The sequence below is a fragment of the Nannobrachium achirus genome (assembly GCF_963921795.1).
Source record: "Nannobrachium achirus genome assembly, chromosome: 9".
NCBI classification, from domain to species: Eukaryota; Metazoa; Chordata; class Actinopteri; order Myctophiformes; family Myctophidae; genus Nannobrachium; species Nannobrachium achirus.
In genome coordinates this window covers 12,988,833-13,008,478 of record NC_137818.1, presented here as the reverse complement: position 1 = coordinate 13,008,478, position 19,646 = coordinate 12,988,833, and the positions used below count along the sequence as shown (strand labels likewise).

At 41.6% G+C, this 19,646-nt stretch overlaps 3 protein-coding genes across 4 annotated transcripts in view; all 3 read right to left on the bottom strand.

Annotated features, from left to right (window-relative positions):
* The window catches only part of top1b (DNA topoisomerase Ib), a gene marked incomplete at both ends in the record, with an annotated part of 43,361 nt that extends 26,741 nt beyond the window's left edge, over nucleotides 1-16,620 (bottom strand). The window contains 3 exons of the mRNA XM_080733189.1: nucleotides 10,329-10,416; nucleotides 16,237-16,261; nucleotides 16,588-16,620. Of these exons, the coding sequence (XP_080589315.1) occupies nucleotides 10,329-10,416; nucleotides 16,237-16,261; nucleotides 16,588-16,620 (146 nt within the window). The remainder of the gene's footprint in view (nucleotides 1-10,328; nucleotides 10,417-16,236; nucleotides 16,262-16,587) is intronic.
* Nucleotides 1-19,646, bottom strand: part of LOC308290648 (deoxynucleoside triphosphate triphosphohydrolase SAMHD1-like) — a gene marked incomplete at its 3' end in the record, with an annotated part of 439,146 nt that overhangs the window by 229,728 nt on the left and 189,772 nt on the right. The gene's annotated exons all lie outside the window — the stretch shown is intronic.
* Nucleotides 18,861-19,646, bottom strand: part of ncoa6 (nuclear receptor coactivator 6) — a 31,067-nt gene continuing 30,281 nt past the window's right edge. The window contains exon 24 of one of the 2 annotated variants that reach the window (XM_080733183.1): nucleotides 18,861-19,276. In XM_080733183.1, coding sequence (XP_080589309.1) covers nucleotides 19,227-19,276 — 50 coding nt within the window. In that variant the 3' untranslated portion in view covers nucleotides 18,861-19,226. The remainder of the gene's footprint in view (nucleotides 19,277-19,646) is intronic. The other variant, XM_080733184.1, reaches the window with a different exon arrangement.

The following is a 19,646-nucleotide window of genomic DNA, read 5'->3' as shown; positions in this document are numbered from 1 at the left end:
ATTATATCATTTTAGGCTGCAACTTTACTTCTAATAGTTATGGCATTAATGGCAACGTCCACGTTGACCGATCCTTTTTTCCTTCACACTTTAAATCTCTTCACTGAAACTACTGTATATACCCAGGGGGCAAACCAGCCTTTTTTTAGGAAACCTGCATTTGCCCCGACATAAAAGGTTGTCCACCAGAAATATTATCTATGACCCAGTAGGATCACAACCTATATGGACAACCCGGTCAATTTGTACGGCAAAGTTCCAATATGGCCGCCTCAATATTAGCCCCTATTAGTTTTAATGGGGGGTGAATAGGGAAAAATTTTAAACTGAGGGATATTTCCACGAAACTTCACAGGTTGATCAATGGTATACATATGAACATTTTTTGTATTGCAAGTTTCCATGAAATCCAATATGGCCGCCACAATATGGCCGCCATAATGTAAGGACCCAGAAAATAGGTTTTGCCTCTAACTTCTGAACCAGATGAGCTAGAAACGCAAACTTGGTGTCTATTTCATGGTGTCTGACCATGGGAGACTCAATGGAATAGCTAATTTTATTATTGGGTGTGTCTGGACCTTTATTGTGCATATTTGCAAGATGGTGGATTCCCAAAATAGAGCTTTAACATAATTTCTACCATGATTGTTGACTGCTTTTGCAAATACAAGCAATATGAATCCATTTGCTAAGATTTATGGCACAGAAGGGACTTATACCTGTATTATTCTTGAGTTTGCATGTTGTCAAAATGGCTGTAAACGAGATATTATATTTCCTGTCCGATTCTACTGTATGTAGTTGTAGCAATGACTTCAGATAAAATCAGAGACCAAAACAATGTATCTTAGAAATTATTTTTTTTATTTAAAAAATTAATAAAAAAAGAGAGAGATTATCTCAATGAAATGAATGCAACTGCCTTTTTGGGTCTTTCACACATAGACATGCACATGCTTTCCAACAACTTCAGCTTCAGGGAAATTATAATGAACACATGATTAAAACAGGCTGCATTATAATGCAAATAATTGCTAGTCACTATCACTGTCATGTGTACCTATCCTGCTGCATCTTGTCTCCAGTCCTTGGCAACGACACCTCAAGTAGCATGCAATTCCCTTCTTCGCACATGAAGTTCAATCACCCGAGAGAGACTTGGAGTAGAACCGCTGCTCCTTCACTTGGAAAGGAGTCAGCTTAGGTGGTTCGGGCATCTAGTACGGATGCCCCCCGAGCGCCTTCCTAGGAAGGTCCTCGATGCACGTCCCACTGGGAGGAGACCCCGTGGCAGACCTAAGACCAGATGGAAGGATTATATCTCCAGACTGGCCTGGGAACGCCTCGGTATACTCCCAGAGGGAGTGGAGGAAATTACGCAGAATAAGGAAATCTGGAAGTCTCAGTTGGAACCGTTACCCCCGCGACCCGATTCCGGATAAGCGGTTGAAGATGGATGGATGGATGGATGGATCGCACATGAACAGTTTTTCTGGCAGCCTTTGATACAGCTACATGATATTGCCTTGTCCATTGATATAGGCCAGGCTGGCTCTGTAGATGGACAGGGGACTGCCTTCCCATCACTGAGAGACCATCCATATTCAGTGAAGCAAGGGATGTCTGGCTTCGCGATGTGTGCAGTTTTATCTATTATGGCTGCAAGAGCAGCTCTTTTCAGGTGCAGGCCAAAGGCATTTTCTGTAGGTGGCAGCAGCTTCAACAGGGTTGATCGGTAATTTAGGAACTTGTACACTCTCAGCTTTGCCAGGTCAAAGTCCTCCGAATGGTCAGCTTTTGATGCATATACACATACAGCTATCGTGAGGTCTCTAGCCTGATTCTTGACATCCTCTGAGAGGGAATAAGAGGAATTTTCACCAAACTCCTGAAGTGCAGGGAGATCTAGACCCATGCTGGTCTTGAACCATGCCTTCTTTCCAGTGAAAAAGGGATAGCTGGTGGTATCTCTGCCACTCAGGCTGTGAATAAAGGGCAGGGCACGACACTGTGCGAGTCCAAGGGCTGAGACCATGTGATGGATAGGAAGATATGCATCCTGCTCTGTTCTCACCCACAGCTCTGGAAGGTCTAGGAGGTGGGTGGCAGCATGATATAGATGCCTATATCATGCTGCCGCCATGGGAAGGCAGTCCCCTGTCCATCTACAGAGCCAGCCTGGCCTATATCAATGGACAAGGCAATATCATGTAGCTGTATCAAAGGCTGCCAGAAAAACTGTTCATGTGCGAAGAAGGGAATTGCATGCTACTTGGGGTGTCGTTGCCAAGGACTGGAGACAAGATGCAGCAGGATAGGTACACATGACAGTGATAGTGACTAGCAATTATTTGCATTATAATGCAGCCTGTTTTAATCATGTGTTCATTATAATTTCCCTGAAGCTGAAGTTGTTGGAAAGCATGTGCATGTCTATGTGTGAAAGACCCAAAAAGGCAGTTGCATTCATTTCATTGAGATAATCTCTCTCTTTTTTTTATTAATTTTTTAAATAAAAAAATAATTTCTAAGATACATTGTTTTGGTCTCTGATTTTATCTGAAGTCATTGCTACAACTACATACAGTAGAATCGGACAGGAAATATAATATCTCGTTTACAGCCATTTTGACAACATGCAAACTCAAGAATAATACAGGTATAAGTCCCTTCTGTGCCATAAATCTTAGCAAATGGATTCATATTGCTTGTATTTGCAAAAGCAGTCAACAATCATGGTAGAAATTATGTTAAAGCTCTATTTTGGGAGTCCACCATCTTGCAAATATGCACAATAAAGGTCCAGACACACCCAATAATAAAATTAGCTATTCCATTGAGTCTCCCATGGTCAGACACCATGAAATAGACACCAAGTTTGCGTTTCTAGCTCATCTGGTTCAGAAGTTAGAGGCAAAACCTATTTTCTGGGTCCTTACATTATGGCGGCCATATTGTGGTGGCCATATTGGATTTCATGGAAACTTGCAATACAAAAAATGTTCATATGTATACCATTGATCAACCTGTGAAGTTTCGTGGAAATATCCCTCAGTTTAAAATTTTTCCCTATTCACCCCCCATTAAAACTAATAGGGGCTAATATTGAGGCGACCATTGGAACTTTGCCGTACAAATTGACCGGGTTGTCCATATAGGTTGTGATCCTACTGGGTCATAGATAATATTTCTGGTGGACAACCTTTTATGTCGGGGCAAATGCAGCACACCTTCCTTTGCCCCCTGCAGGTGATACAAAGAATGGGAACGATATAGGGTTCATTAGGTTTAACATACATGAATGTGTGTAATGTCTGATGAATCATGATAATGTACACAAATGGAGAAAAAAAAACAACAAGGCCATGAATATTAAGCTCTGCTGTCAGAAAAAACTAAGAAATGCTATTAAGTGGTCAGAGACACTCTAAACCAGGGCTATACTGTAGGAACGGGTACCAGCCTTGGCACAGGGGAGGGTAATCAGAGAGAGAGGATTTTTCTTTAAAATAAAATGTTTGTAATTGAGTCAATTCAATTAAAGGGATATTTCACTTTCAAAACTGTTTTGCTTCATTTCATCATCTACTCAGGCTTTTGTGAACACCCTTTCCTATTTTTTTCCTACTTTTTTTTAATAATTGGTTTTTATTTTGTCACATGCCCACACATTTACAGGGTCAACATTTTACATATTTTTCTTCATCATAGTACAGTCCATTTCAATGGTGTCATTCTTCCGGGTCATGTATTCAGTCCATTTCTCCAATTTTTCAAGAAACAGCTCTTCCTGTATTCAAACCCCATTTTAACCATGATAGATTCATTGAAAACACCCGGCCTTGGTTCTGGTGACTCATACTGCCCTCTTAATACGTGAGGGGGCAGCGTGTTTTCAATAACTTCTTTCAATTATATAAAAAAAGGAAAAGGAAAAAATACAATAAAAACGTTCAATGAAAGTAATCGAAAAAAACATGGCCCCCTCACGTATTAGAAGGACATGATGAGTCACCAGAACCAAAGGAGGGGTGTTTTAGATGAATCCTCAGAGTTTGAAGTAACAATGGGTTTGTAGGAAGGGTAAGATAAGATGGTCTGATAAGATGAATAACAAATATCTAAATACTGAACCGAGCAACTTAAAAACGGTCTGGGGTGTCCGCAAAAGCCTGGGAAGACGATAAAATGACCCAGAAATGTTTTGAAAGGGAAATATTCCTATAAGTCCTCTCACATGTATGCAAATCTATACACATATATGCGAATTCTACATCCATTCAAATCTGAACTCTGACTGGGGAGGGAGACGTAAAATAAAATATTTCAAAAGAGGAAGGGAAAGGATAAGGTTATAAGGATTATGTATATGGAAAATTTTAATCTGTTGGAAATGTCATTTTGATCACCTGATACACGTGTTATCATATCCTTGCTATGGGACTGTTATCAAAATTGTCATACCTTAGAGAAGGCTCAGTAGTCAGACTAGGCTACCAGCTACCAGTAGCTGGGTAGTCCCAATATCAACCTTAATATCAGCCGAGAAGAAAGAAAAAAAAAGTTGCTCCCGAAGCGAGATTCGATACCGCGCCCAGTGACATCAGCCACCCGACGCTACCGTTCACGCCACTATAGACGACGGAGCCGCGCCGTCTCAGGCGCCGATGAGCCCCGTGAGGAGCCGCCGAGGCGAGCGATAGCGAAGCCGAGTCGCCGCGACGAGCGGTGCGAACGGCGCCTGAGCCGACTCAGCGGCGTTACCGAATTATGTGCCGTTATGGACAGAATAGTAAATTTTGACCAGGGGACTGCTCAAATAAAGGAGTATCCACGTTGTCAAAAATAAGAGCAGACAAAAGAACGAGCGATTTCCAACCGTCTCGTTAGCTCAGTTGGTAGAGCATGGGACTAGTAAAACTCAGACCCGGGTTCGATTCTCACAGGGAGCCACCAGTACGTTATTCCAGAGAACGTGCGTTGGCGCATGCGCATTGCAATGACAAGTCTATGGGTGATATCGGAACTACCAGCTCCTGGTAGTTGGTAGTCTGACTACTGAGCCTTGGCCAAGGCATGACAGGGGTGATAACAGACCCATCCCAAGGGAGGATAACACGGGGATTGGCTGTTTTGATGGTGTCATAATTGAATGTAAAAAAACATGGCACTTCATGTCAAAGGGTTGCAGACCCCTGCTCTAAATGAATACCCTCCTCCCCAGTTCCTTACCCTAACCTTTATCTCACCAAACCCATAGGGCATACATGGGCAACTGGCGGCCCGGGGGCCACATGCGACCCCCACCTTCACTTAACACCTTCTAAGCCAAGGGGGGCCCCTTAATGTTAAAACCGTACTATATCGCACATCCCCCCAGGGACTCTCAGCCAGGCCGTCTATTCCCGGACTTTGTCTTTAAAACCGGAATAAAAGCTTTTGATCCGAAAATCGGCGATCGTCTAACCTTCCCTAGTCACCACTCGTGCACTGATGGCTCATGCAGACCGTGCATGAAGCAGAGGTGACGTCAGCGCCTCTCCTTCTCCAAGGCACCTTCCACCCATCCGTTTACTGTCTACACACTCGAGCTCCTCCTGCAGCCATGCTTGGGGCTATGCTAGCGAAACTTTTCAGTTCTGTTCTTCAGTCACACATGGACTATTTGCGGGGACATTTACGTGAAAGGATCGCGCACGCGAAACGCACGGGGACATCGACGATCGGCCAAAACCCCCATTCTATCCCAACGGAGATCGAGAAAATCATGGTGAGTTACTGGCCTGGGGGGAAAAAAAAAAGAAAAAACAGCGGCGCTGTTCAAGATGGAGGGGCTGCGGGGTCATGTTTATAAACATAATATTATGTCTCAGATCACAATACAATAATAGAAATTTCACGGCTAATCTACCAACCACCATTCTATTTCGGACTGCAACGTGTTAATGCGGCCCGCAGGTTAATATTGTAATACTGATTTAGTATTATTTTCAGCTGTTACAATTCCAACCATGCTCTCACTTTAATTACATCAGTCTATAATAGTAGCTTAGTCACTTAGTCTTTTTTTATGTCCAATGTATTTGAATTTAAGTTCATGAAGTTAGCATAGTCATATAAATGCATTTGAAATTAAATAAAAATGTTACTTTTCAGGAATCCAATTAAAATAGCTAAAAATAATTCCGGATTCCAATTCAAAAATAGTAAAAATAGCCGATCTAATAGCTTGTAGATCGGCTATTTTTGACTTGTGTATGCATTGTGGCCCTCTGGAGTGAACGTGGAAATATAGTGACCCTCTCCATCATCAAAGTTGCCCACCCCTGCCATAGGGCATATATTAACCTAACTATATCTAACAGTGCTTAATATAACCTGAACTAAAATGTTTTCAGCCACACCAATACCACGCATAAACTCCAAAGGACCACAATGAAAATAAGCCTTTGGGCTTTATTGTAGTTTTTTATCCTTTTAATGATTTCTGTATCTGGGGTGTCTCTGGCTGGAGGGGACACTTTCTATTTTAAGTATCAATAAATTAGTCCAATCTATCAATCGACTTCACCACAATCTGGGTAAAAAGTGAAAATTGATGAGGCAATGGGAGTCAAGACAATATTCTCAGTGGTGATGGTTATGCTTTAATTGCGACCGTCAGGTCGCAGTTACTAGCAACACGGGGGCCCCTCAAGGAACTGTGCTCTCACCCTTCCTGTTCACTCTCTATACATCGGACTTCCGCTTCAACTCCAAGACCTGTCATCTGCAGAAGTTCTCAGATGATACCGTAGTGATCAGCAAGATCTCGGGTGACAACACGGCTGAGCACGATGGTGTGGTTAGGGACTTTGTGCAGTGGAGCGAGGACAACCATCTCAAGCTCAACGCAAGCAAGACTAAGGAGATGGTGGTGGACTTCCGCACCTCCAAGAGAGTCCCCCCGGTGCCAAGCACCATTAACGGTGAGGTGGTTGAGCTCGTGGATAACTACAAATTCCTCGGAGTACACCTGAATAGTTCACTGGACTGGTCGGACAACGCGCAGGCGATTCACAGCAAGGGGAAAAGCAGGCTGTTCCTCCTGAGAAGACTGAGATCGTTTGGGGTGTGCAATAGGATGCTACAGATGTTCTATCAGTCTGTCATGGCAAGTGTCCTCTTTTTTGGCATAACATGCTGGGGTGGCAACAACAGAGCAGGTGACACGTTTAACCTAAACAGACTGGTGAAGAAAGCTGGCTCTGTCGTTGGGCCCTCTCTGCAGGGGGTGGAGGAAGTAACCAGGGTGCGCACTGCGAAGAAGCTAGATTCCATCTTGGAGAACTCCTCCCACCCCCTCCATCTAGAGATCACCAGTTACTGGAGTAAGAGAGGAAACGACCGCTTTACCTACCCAGTACGGAGATGTGAGAGATTAGGAAAATCTTTTGTACCGGCTGCCCTTAAGCTGTACAACGAGACACATAACGGACGCTTGAAAAGGTCTCCCTTCCTAACTTAGACTTACGGAACCATTGCTGTATTGACTTTGACCTCTAAGGAACAATTGCTGTATTGACTTTGAACTCTAAGGACCTTCCAGGAAGAGTGCTCAGGTGCGCCTTGCGGTGACACGCTTCCTAGTTTCTTCGTTTTTTCGCACTGATTTTTGACACTGCACTATTAGGTTGTTAGTGTTGGTAGTTTCTGAGTATTTTTGCTTTGTTTAACAATGACAGTGAGATACTTGTTTGCACTAACTAGCATTGACTGCTATGGTCTCTTTTGCAAGACACTTTATGTATATATACTTATATATTATTCGCCCCCCTCTATTGATGCACCTTCTCCTTATTGGTACTGTACTGCTCTTGTCTTTGTTTTTGTTTTTTTCCCTCTTATCTATCTTTCTTACGTCTCTGTAACTTTGTAAATAACTGTATACTGCTGTGCTACTACTGGACAACTAATTTTCCCCCTTGGGATAATAAAGGTATCTATCTATCTATCTATCTATCTATCTACTACCAAAACCTCGACAGGCTGTCTGTCAGTCTGTCCGTCAGTCTGTCAGTCTGTCCGTCACGTCACACTTTTCCCCAACTCATATCTCCGCCACCGTTGCCCCAATCCATGCCAATCTTTGCACACACACTCCTTGCCTGCCAATCCACAACCTCCACCCCTCCCGGGACCCCCGGAGCTCCAGGGACCCCCAGGGACCCCCTGTCGCCGCCGCCAAAAAGTGCTAAAATGACCAACGACCACCCCAACGGGGCTGTTCACGGGGAATTCCCAGGGACCACCGACTCCTGGTGCTCCAGAATGGATGCAAAAGTGGTCGCACCCCTAGTGGAGGACCCCCGCCACTGCAGCACACATAAAATGCCGCAACTCAGGCTAGGAGCGACCGGGAGAGCCGGGGCCGGTACCCACGCACCCGCCTCGGCGGCGCCAAGAGAGCCGTCAACATGAATCTGTCCCATATAGCGCCACCATCAGGCCAATTTTTTCAAACACATTTTTGGAACACAGTATGTCTACACTCATGTCATCAACATGGATCTGTCCCATATATTTTTTCAAACACTTTTTTTGGACACTGCGCCTACACATTTTGCCCTAAAATCACGCTGCGACCTGACGGGCGCTTATCTCCCGATTAGGGAGTCTTACTGGTGTACACCCTATCATGGGGAGAAGTACTTTAGACCAGGGGTCTTCAACGTTTTCAGGCCAAGGACCCCTTAGTCGAGAGAGAGAGAGAGAGAGATGAAGCAGGGACCCCCACAACCCATAGATACCATAGTTTCATCGTTTGACTGCACAATCATCGTGTATTGTGAAATTTGGATTCATGTCAATTTGTATTTTCAGATATTAAACCACTTGAACCGTCAATACTTAATAAACTTGACCTTTCGCTCTGTACTTGAACTTGAACTTTTTCCCCTCTACACCAAACGTATTTGGCAAAAATAGCCGATCTACAAGCTCAAAGATCTGCTATTTTTGGCTAAAGTTCTCAGAATATGGACGCTAGGGTTCAAGTGGTTAAAGGAGAAAAAAAAAGCTTCTATCGCACAAAGATTTGGAGGACCCCCTGTAGTAACTCTGAGGACCCTCTTTGGGTCCTGGACCCCATGTTGAAGACCCCTGCTTTGGACACAGAGTCTGACACAGCTCGGGGGTTAAGGTAGCGGTGCCAACAAGCACATGCAGGTCTCAGTACAGAGTTATACTGTAGGACAAGCTGAACCATAACAAGACAGGCTGTAATAAAAACAACAGCTATCAGGCCTAGAGGAGACATCATGGCTCCAATGGGCTAACAAATATCATGTTATATCATAAAATGTAAGTACTTACTAGAAGTGATGGTAAACCATAAAGGTTAGATATAAACCTATGCCCTGTTGTGTTCAAAGCCTCCCTCAAAACCCACCTTTTCAGACTTACCCCCCCCCCCCCCCTCCCCCCAACTTAAATCTCCCCTTCTGCCTTTTAACCTGCACATAGAACATACTGTGAAGATGTTTACAAAAAACGTTAAGTAGTACAGTACAGTACAGTACAGTAGCAACTACTGGAAAAGAATATGCTGTTGGCGTATAGAATATGCCAAACTTTATGATGATGATTCATGTGCATTTGAGGATGGTCTTCTCTTTTCTTTTCTCGTTGCTCTTTTGCACTCTTTATTTTCTCATCTTTCAACGTCTTATATGCATATTGCATTGTCTGAAGGATGCCAAACAAAAACAAGTTTTACTCTTATGTACCTGTACAAAAGACATAACAATAAAGTACAACCTTGAACCTTGAACCTTTTAGTCTTAGCTTAATGTTTAACATTTTCATTTTTTCTTGAATTTCTTTTTTTGCCTTTTAACTTTCTATCTCCTAATAAAGTTGTTTAGTTTGTCTTGTTGTAAAGTGACTTTGGGGTATTTAGTTTTTTGGGAAAAGTGCTATATAAATTTGCTGTATTAAGGCCCATTCCCACTGGGCCAGATAAACAGATAAAAAAATATCTTTGTCCATTCAAGTGGATGGTAAGATACAGATAAAAAAATATATATCTGTCACAGATATTTTATATCTGTATCTTACCATCCACTTGAATGGATATTGTTGTATCTGTATATCTGGCCCAGAGGGAATGGGCCTTTATTATTATAAAAAACAATATAGTATATTTCTTCTTCACCCCTGACCAATCAAAAGGCATTGATCGTGGCGGGTTCAGAGACACCAAACAACAATAACAACAATAACAACATCAACGCCTGCAGGAGGGGAGTGCCCCCATCATCATCATCATCATCATATCAGGGTACCTGTTGCTGCTGTGCTTGGATTTCTCCCTCTCTTTGTCCTTCTTGTGGTCTTTGTGCCGGTGCTCCTTGTCTTTATGCTTGTGAGAGTCTAAGAGACACAAACAAATGAAAGGGCACACTGCTCAGCTCAGCATCCTCCCACAGCAGACAAGGACTTGGAGCAGTTGAAAGGTGTAATCTGAGCACTCATCTGTTAGGCATCCGCCTGTCTGTGTAATATTAAATACGGTATGTCGTTGCTGTCAGGCAGAAACCTCTTTTTGTGAATTAATGCCTTACTTCAGTGGTTTTCAACCAGGGACGGGCAGAGAATGTTAGAGAGGCAATATCGAAAATATTGAAAATATTTTCGGTGCTTGATACCACACTGAACTAAGCATAATCAAGTGAATACTGATGTGGCGTAACAGAGAGGGCAATTCTTTCAGCATAAGATGCTGCATGCAAGTTCAGGAGAGTTTGGACAATTAAGGCAATTCTCTTGAATGCTGCCTTCAGGTATGGCATGGAAAGAGGGCATTTGCATTTCTTTCACCATAGTAAAAACTGCATTCATGGTCTTGAGAGGGCACTTTTTAGGCCAGGGGCCAATTCTGATATCTTCACAAATTGGTACCACCCAAGGTGACCGTACATTTTTTACATTTTTTACTTCCTACGTGTCTCTAGTTTACATTTTGGCATGATAACCCTTTCTGAGACCCAGCTTAATTGATGTTATCAGCCGCTAGAGTCGGTCTCCCATTGACTTTCTATACAGGAGGAAAATACCCAGATTTTTTTTCTGGGTATTTAAGTAGGATGTGAGGGGTCTAACTAGGGGTTTGTCATGATTCATTGCAAGCATTTGTTTTGTACAAAAAACATTCCTTGGGCTACAAATGGCCCCAGAAAACGCCCACAAAACTGATGAAACTGATGAAAAGTGATGACTCATGTACGGTCACCTTGGGTGGTGCGAATTTGTGAAGATATCAGAATTGGCCCCTGGCCTAAAGCCCCCTTACCCGTTTTCATATCAAGGTCCATCATTTATTCAACATTTGAGCCACAGACCACCGTTTGATGAGATTTTGCCTCTCAGACCCAAAACTTGTTTTCTCCTCCACAATTCCATGCTGTATTGATGTTGTTGCCATAGGAGAGATAAAGGGCAAACATTGATCAAAATAAAAATTATTCTGCATTCTCTAATCGTGTAGACTTCTTGTTAATTAAGTAATGCAGATGTTTAACAATAATTTTACACTCTCAAGAGTTAAAGATGTAATAAGGGTCCATTTGGTTACCAACTCTCCATCATTTAGCTGGGGACCACCTGGAACCCCCTCAAGGACCACTGGTGGTCCCCAGAGAACCACTTCCCTACTTGATCACACTATGCAGTGTCACACAAGATCATCAAAAGTAGCAGATAACGTAAGCTCAAAATGAGCTGCTAATATAAATCAGGGGTTAAAGCAAAAAAAACAAAAACAAAAATCCCAAGATTTTTCATACCATGTCCCAATATATGATTTTAGAAACACCAATATTTGGGGTGTTTCCCTGAATTTCTGAACTGCCTTCACTGAATGTGTGTGTGCCAATCCACGCTTAATTTTATAGAAGTATCTTCTGAAGGTCTGTTGTATTCTATAGTCTGGCCAATTCAAATACTCATATCTTTTTAACTGCTTTTTAGTTTGGAGATCACTTAACTAGCGTTTTGACGGCTTTGTCATTCACGCCGTGGCCATCGCTACACCTCCCCCGTATTTATTTAAAATAAATTGCAGCTCTGCACTGATCTCAGAAATAGCCTCTATCTATGGAATCCTCAAGGCTGAAATCAGTCCCCACGACTGAGAACTTTAACCCCTGATAATTGCTACTTTTACATTTTAATCCAGAAAAGTGTCAATTTTGGACATAATGAGGTTTCCACCCGACAGAGACGACATACTCTGGCACTGGCAGATGTAGCTGTTGTTCCTTCCAGTTGTTTAATTGTGGTGCACATATTGTGTGCAATGTGCATGCATGATTTATAAAAGAGAAGGAAAAGCATCCCTTACGACTGGCATTTAGACAGACAGACAGGCACGTACGTACGTGCAAAATTGCATCACAACAGAAATTCTTTGCATTTAGCGAAGATGACAGGCCTACATAACAAAACTATAGGCTAAAAGACAAGTTTCCTTTTACTTGGAAAAGGAAACTTGGCTTGAAGTTTGATAAGATATAAGATATTGGGATAAAGCTTGTCTAGCCATCTAGAAATGGAGGAGGCATCTCTAGGCCTAATATGATCAGGATCAAATGTAAGACATGTTCTACTGTACCCAACCCCCCCACAATGTTTTTTGTACACATACAGTATTAGGCCTATATTGCTCCTTAGCTGGGGCCAAACTGGGAAAGTTCGTGCACTTGGTGGAGAGTTTTTGATTTTTGGTATGGTGTTAGGTATGGGTATAAGGTTTTCAAAAACCATCGCAAACAAGTTGGGCTCGCCCCCTAGTGGTCTGTTTGCAATGAATCAAATATTAGATACGTCAGTATATGGTTCAAACCCCAAATAATTGATGAAAGAGATTTTTCAATGGATTCTGTTACTATTGGGTATGATAAACAACATACTAAAAGTTTAGGAAAAAATAATTACCGGAAAGGCACCATTTTCAAGATGGCGTCCACGATGGCTGCCGGGAGCTTAAAATGCCTATGAACTGGGTTTTAATGTGTAAAAAATCATAAAAAATATGCACTTGGTGAAGAGTATTTGAATTTTGGCATGGTGTTAGGTATGGGTATAAGGTTTTCAAAAACCATCGCAAACAAGTTGGGCTCGCCCCCTGGTGGTCTGTTTGCAATGAATCAGATATTAGATTAGGTCAGTATATTTTAGACCACTAGGGGGTGAGCCCAACTTGTTTGCGATAGATTTTGAAAACCTTATACCCATACCTAACACCATGTCAAAATGTAAAAGCTAGTTACCAAGTGCATATTTTATATTAATTTTACACATTAAATAGGCATTTTTAGCTCCCGGCAGCCATCGTTGACGCCATCTTGAAAATGATGCCTTTCCCGTAGTCATTTTTTCCTAAACTTTTAGTATGTTGTTTATCATACCCAATAGTAACAGAATCCATTGAAAAATCTATTTTATCAATTATTTGGGGTTTCAACCATGTACTGACAGATCTACTATTGAATTCATTGCAAACAGACCACTAGGGGGCGAGCCCTACTTGTTTGCGATGGTTTTTGAAAACCTTATACCCATACCTAACACCATACCAAAAATCAAAAACTCTCCACCAAGTGCACCAAATTGATGATTTTTTTTTTACCAGTTTGGCCTTAGCTATGTTGATTGATTTATCGTATGTTATTGTATGCCTTTATGAATGTCTTTGTGAATTCTATAGGGTGACAAGTGGAAATATCTTCAGTTATCCTTTTAGAATTATTGTGTATAACTGTGCCTCTGTATTTTTAGCAAACTGTTAATAAAGTATTCAATCAATCAATCAATCAATCAATGTACAGGAATAGTTTCAGGTTCCATTTCTTATCATAGAACTTAAGCCCCTTTTCAACTGCAACTTTGGCACCACACAACACCACACTGCACCACATAAAATATCTACATTTTCCATTACACAAAAGTATCCCTATCATACAGTACTGTAAGAAAGAAATTGACCCTTTTAACTGTGATTATAATACAATATAAATTTGTATTACAACTATCCTAATTACAGGATTCCAGAAGTGTAGCGCTTATTCGCTCTTGTAACAAACCGGTACTCGAAACGTTCTTAGAATTTAACATATTTTCTAAAATAAATATGGGGGCGTCTGTGTTAAGAACATTTCGTTGTCAAGCTCAACGTTGGGCTTTTGGACCTATAAATGGAGAAATGGAGCAAACCTATTTGGCCTAAACATGGAGATGTGGAGAACACTATGGAGATAGTCCAGTCCATCATGTCATATGGGACTACCGTCATAGACAGTAGCCATTGTTAGGCCGGAGTCAATGGCTGTCTGTCTGACTGTCTGTACAGGAAGTGATGTCGCACTACCACATCTCCATGTTTAGGCAAACTCCACACAGAAAGGCACTATCGCCCACACCCTAGGTGGGGTTGGCGATAGGGCCTTTCTGTGTGGAGTTTGCATGTTCTCCCTGTGTCTCCTAGGGTTGATACGCTCACAAAAACATGAACAAACTCCCCCCAGAATGACAACAACTAGAATCGTCAGAGAAACGCTGTGGTTGGCCAGATGGTCAAGAATTGACGCGAAAGGGCGAGGTCGCATGTCACCCTGAGGTCGCATGTCACCCTCAGGTGTCTTACTAGAAATACACTATGATAGATTATAACTCTGATTTTAATACACTATAAAGTATTATTACAATGATAACTACTCTGTAATAGATTATAATAATAGTGGTTATAACAAAATATAATCTAAATGAAAGGTCAGTGAGTGATCAGTCATTATGAAGTGTTTGGCCCTGTTTGGCCTAGTTCAGACCTACTCTGGATAGGATACTTTTTAGTACCACTTTCACACCACTCCTTGTATAGTGGAAACTCGTCTCAGGCACAAGTGGCCGTTGTGGAGTGGTGTGGTGTTGGGCCATGTCAGTGGAAAGGGGGCTTTAGTGAACCCAATTTATTTTCTTCTTTTAAACAAAAACAAATGGGTGAATCTGTCAACTAGAAAAGGCAGCATGTTAAGCTCTCTCTGATTGTAGTCTGATTCAAATTGTAATCAAATCAAAATTTATAACTGCTGAAGCATCATTCCTATGCTGCTGCCAGCCTATCAGCAGATTGACAGAGAGAGAGAGAGAGAGAGAGAGACAGACAGCTGGCTGACACTTGACAGTCACCTCGTGGCCTGCCGCTGTCATGACAGGTCAACAACTGATAGGTTTATAGGATCATACTATTGTCAGGGGAAACAATAACATACGTCCATTCATTCATCATGTGCAACAAAAAGAAAAACTATTGGGATGCCTTTTATTTTCACCACGAGCCTTAATTCATCAAGAAGAAAAAAAGTGCTCTGCTCTGAACTTTAAAGTGGTTGTGGGGCAGTTGTTCTCCAAAGATAATGTAGCTCTAAAGATGTATCATTCATGTCATATCAAACATGATTATAGTTTCATCTCATGTCATAATAATAATGTAAACATAACAATCCTTCAATAGATGTAGCAAAGGTCTAAAAGAATGCCTGCAATACTGTCATAAGAAGAACAAGCATATGGTTTTAATAATGCAGCCCTCAACTTTCTTTTCAATTATTTCAAGTTCAAGTTTAAAAAAGATGCCACTATACCCAGCCAGAAAGGTGTTTTCAAAGCATATATTCAAGATGGTATATTTGTCACATTGTGTGTATTTGCAGGCTGTGTATCAGTGATAACCTCCCCAGCTCCTCTACTCCATATCAAGGCAGACAGTAACAGTATTTCTACCCACTGATCGGCGCCTCCACCCTGGCTGCTTACAGATAGAAGGAGAAAAAGAAAATGGCGCAGAGACTAAGTCCTCAGCCCCAATTCGGCCACTTTCGGCTCCAGAATTAGCCATATATGCACACGCGTACATATGAAATTTTATATGCAAAAAAACGACGACGCCGAGCCCTTCCCGATGCCGCCCTCGGCTTCGATCACGGCCGGGCGCAAGTGTCATTTTGAGGGCCTCTTTTTGAACAATAGCCGCAAGAGAGGCGAGGAGAAGGGACTTAGTCTCTGGGACGCCATTTCATCCTGGTCCTTTTAAAAAACTATCAGCCACAGCCAGCCCAGAGAGAGAGCCAGGCGAGTCACGATTATTTGCGATTTGTAACATTGTAATAAACCAGATGATGATCAGAGGACACGTACCGCTTGATTTGGATCCGGAGTTGACCTGCGGATTGCGAAAACAAAGACATTAAACATTTGCATTTTCTAAATGCCGGTAAGCATTTTTAGTTATTAGGATTCCAAGTTTCAAGTAGCAGGTTACACACTACAGTTATGATGATCAGCTGCAAAAAATAACAACGCATCCCATATCATATCCAAGTTTACACACAGTTTAAATGACAACGTGGCTTAAAAACTTTATTATGGCGATGCGTTATTACAGCATAATTACACATTTTTTTCCATGCCCACTATTATTTGTCAGATAGCAGCTGACCCAGTGACACTCTCCGAAAGGCATTCAAGTGTGACACAGAGGGTTTTTACCTGGGAGTCCTTCTGGCCATGGTCTCCGCTCATTGTCCCAGTGTTGCGTCCACTTCTCCAGGAGACAGACAGACAGACAGACAGACAGGCTGGGTGGGTGTCAACTAGGCAGGCATGCAGGGCTAGGCTGCTCGTTCTGGGAAGCCTTTTCTACAGAGATGCACTCTCTGGAATGGAGGAGTCCGTTCGTTGCGCATTCGGCTAAGTCCCAATATTGGCCGAGTGCGCATGCCCACATCAATTTGAACAATGTGTGTGAGTGAGAGAGAGAGAGAGAGAAGATACTCTGTCTGCATGGGTCCCTCCCTGACCCAAAATAAAATAGATCCTTTAATAATACACTAAAACAGGGTTCTTCAACGTGTTCAGGCCAAGGACCCCTTAGTTGAGAGAGAGATGAAGCAGGGACCCCCCCAAGGCCCCAACCTGTTCATAGATTCCATAGCCGCCCTATAGTCTCATCTTTTGACAGCACAGCACAATCATCAGTGTATTTTGGATTCTTAAAATGTCAACACTTAATAAACTTGACCTTTCACTCTGTACTTAGTCTGCTCTTTTTCCCCTCTACACTAAACCCCTTTGCCTAAAATAGCCGATCTACAAGCTCACTGCGAGGCGTTGTGGTGCTTGTAGATCTGCTATTGTTGGCTAAAAAAGAAGGGAAAAAAAGTTTATATTACAAAAAGATTTGGAGGACCCCTAGGGGTCCCGGACCCCCATGGATGGACGTGGACTCTTGAGTACACAAATTGGAACCAAATGGACCCAAGGTTGTGCATGCTCAAGAGTTACATCTACAGTAATATGGGTTGACTGGTTTCCTAAACATCATTATTTTGGCTGGGGACCCCGGCCGATGGAACCCCTTAAGGACCCATTTGATGTCATTCATAGGAACACATAGTAAACAAAGTGTTTCATTACACTTAATAGTCATCAGTGTATTGAACCGTCAATACTTAATAAACTTAACCTTTCACTCTATTAGTGTGCTCTTTTTTCCCCCCTCTACACCAAACCTCTTTGTTGAAAATAGCCGATCTACAAGCTAGATCTGCTATTTTTGGCTTAAAGGGATATTTCACTTTCAAAAAGACTTTTGGTCATTTTATCGTCTAATCAGGCTTTTATGAACACCCTGAACAGTTTTTAATTTGCTTTATTCAATATTTAGATATTTGATGTAAATGTTATCAGTCCTCCTCCAGGAGGAGGGCCCCATACACACACATTGTAACTTCAAACTCCATTTGAATCATGATAGATTCATTAAAAACACCCGTTATTTTTTCTGGTGACTCATACTACCATCCTAATACGTGAGCAGGCCGTGTTTTTTCGATAACCTTTTTCATTTATTTTTAATAATTATTTGGGAAAATGAAAAATATTTAATACAAAAATGGATTATTAAAAATAAATGAAAAAAGTTATCGAAAAAACACGGCCTGCTCACGTATTAGGAGGGTAGTATGAGTCACCAGAAAAATTAATGGTTGTTTTTAATGAATTTATCATGGTTAAAATGGAGTTTGAAGTTAAAATGGGTGTGTGTGGGGAGTGGCCCTGGGCCTGGAGGGCCTGATAACATTTACATCAAATATCTACATATTGAATGAAGCAAATTAAAAACTGTTCAGGATATTCATAAAAGCCTGATTAGACGATAAAATGACCAAAAGTGTTTTTTTAAAGTGTAATATCCCTTTAAGTTCTCAGAATATGGACGTTAGGGTTCAAGTGGTTAATATAAAAAAGGAGAAAAAAAAAGTTTCTATCACACAAAGATTTGAAGGACCCCCTGTAGTAACTCTGAGGACCCCCTGATGAAGACCACTGTGTTAGGGTCTAAGAGCAATCGAAACACCAAGAAAGAAAGAAAGACTCCGACTTGCAGACGTAAGGGTACATCTTTTGGACACCTGGAGGTCCCCGGACCATACGTTGAGAACCGGTGCTACTAAATAAATGAGCATACTTGGTTTTGCAGATGACTAAATTGTTTAGTGGGGTCGGATCAATATTTGAGTAGTTAGCCTGTCATTTGATCTGTTCTTTAACAAGCAAAAGTGTGGACAATGTCTGACTGTTGCGAGGGCTAATCACTTGGATCTATTAATTACTTGATCAATAATCTTGTAGCAATCCAGCTTGTGTCTGGCAAGGTTTTAATAGTCGGACGTGAACAAACTATACTAAAACAAGTCTTGACCGTCAGGAATTAAATTTATAGCATTCTCACTGGACAAAGCAGTAGCCGTAGAAAATTTTATTCAGTTTTAACCACATAATTATACAACCATGACAAGCTTCTTTATACAACCATGACAAGCTTCTATTATCAGTCTTCACATGATTAATCCAGCGTTAAAAAAACAAAAGAACAAAAAAACTTTCACACAATTCCACACACCTTCTAGCTACAATCTCACATGATAGCAGGGACAAAACAATAAGATCATTATTTTTTATAACAACAACAGTTAATCTGTACATGGTTGCTTCCTCAATTGAAATGTCATTTAATCCAGGAGAGAGAGAGAGAGAACCGATATCAAATGATTTCACAAAGAAAATAAAAATACATTTACAGTACAAGTTCACAGGTTGCTGCGACGACGAGGTGTTGGTGAGGGCTATTTAGACTTCCTTCGTTTGGCCTGGGTGGGACTGGCTCCAGTTTCTGCTGAAGAGGAGGAAAAAAAACATAAAAGAAAGTCTGTATAAATGTGCATCGTTATGATGGCTTTGATGGTCACAAAACTGGCTTGTTTTGACACTTTGGGTATCGGTAGGGATCTGCAGGGGTGTCGCACCAAATTCTGGGCCCTGGGTGCATTAACTATTGAAAAATAGCTGATATACAAGCTTGCGAGCTTGTAGATCTGCTATTTTTGAAAAATTGTGAAAATGTGCATTTTTTTTAAACATATTTCAAATCTTTAAAACCTATGTTTCTATGTCAGTGGTGCTCAAACATTTTCTTGTGAAGGACCCCCAAAATTATATGTATTTGGCCACGGACCCCCATCTCAAAATATTGAGTTCCATGGACC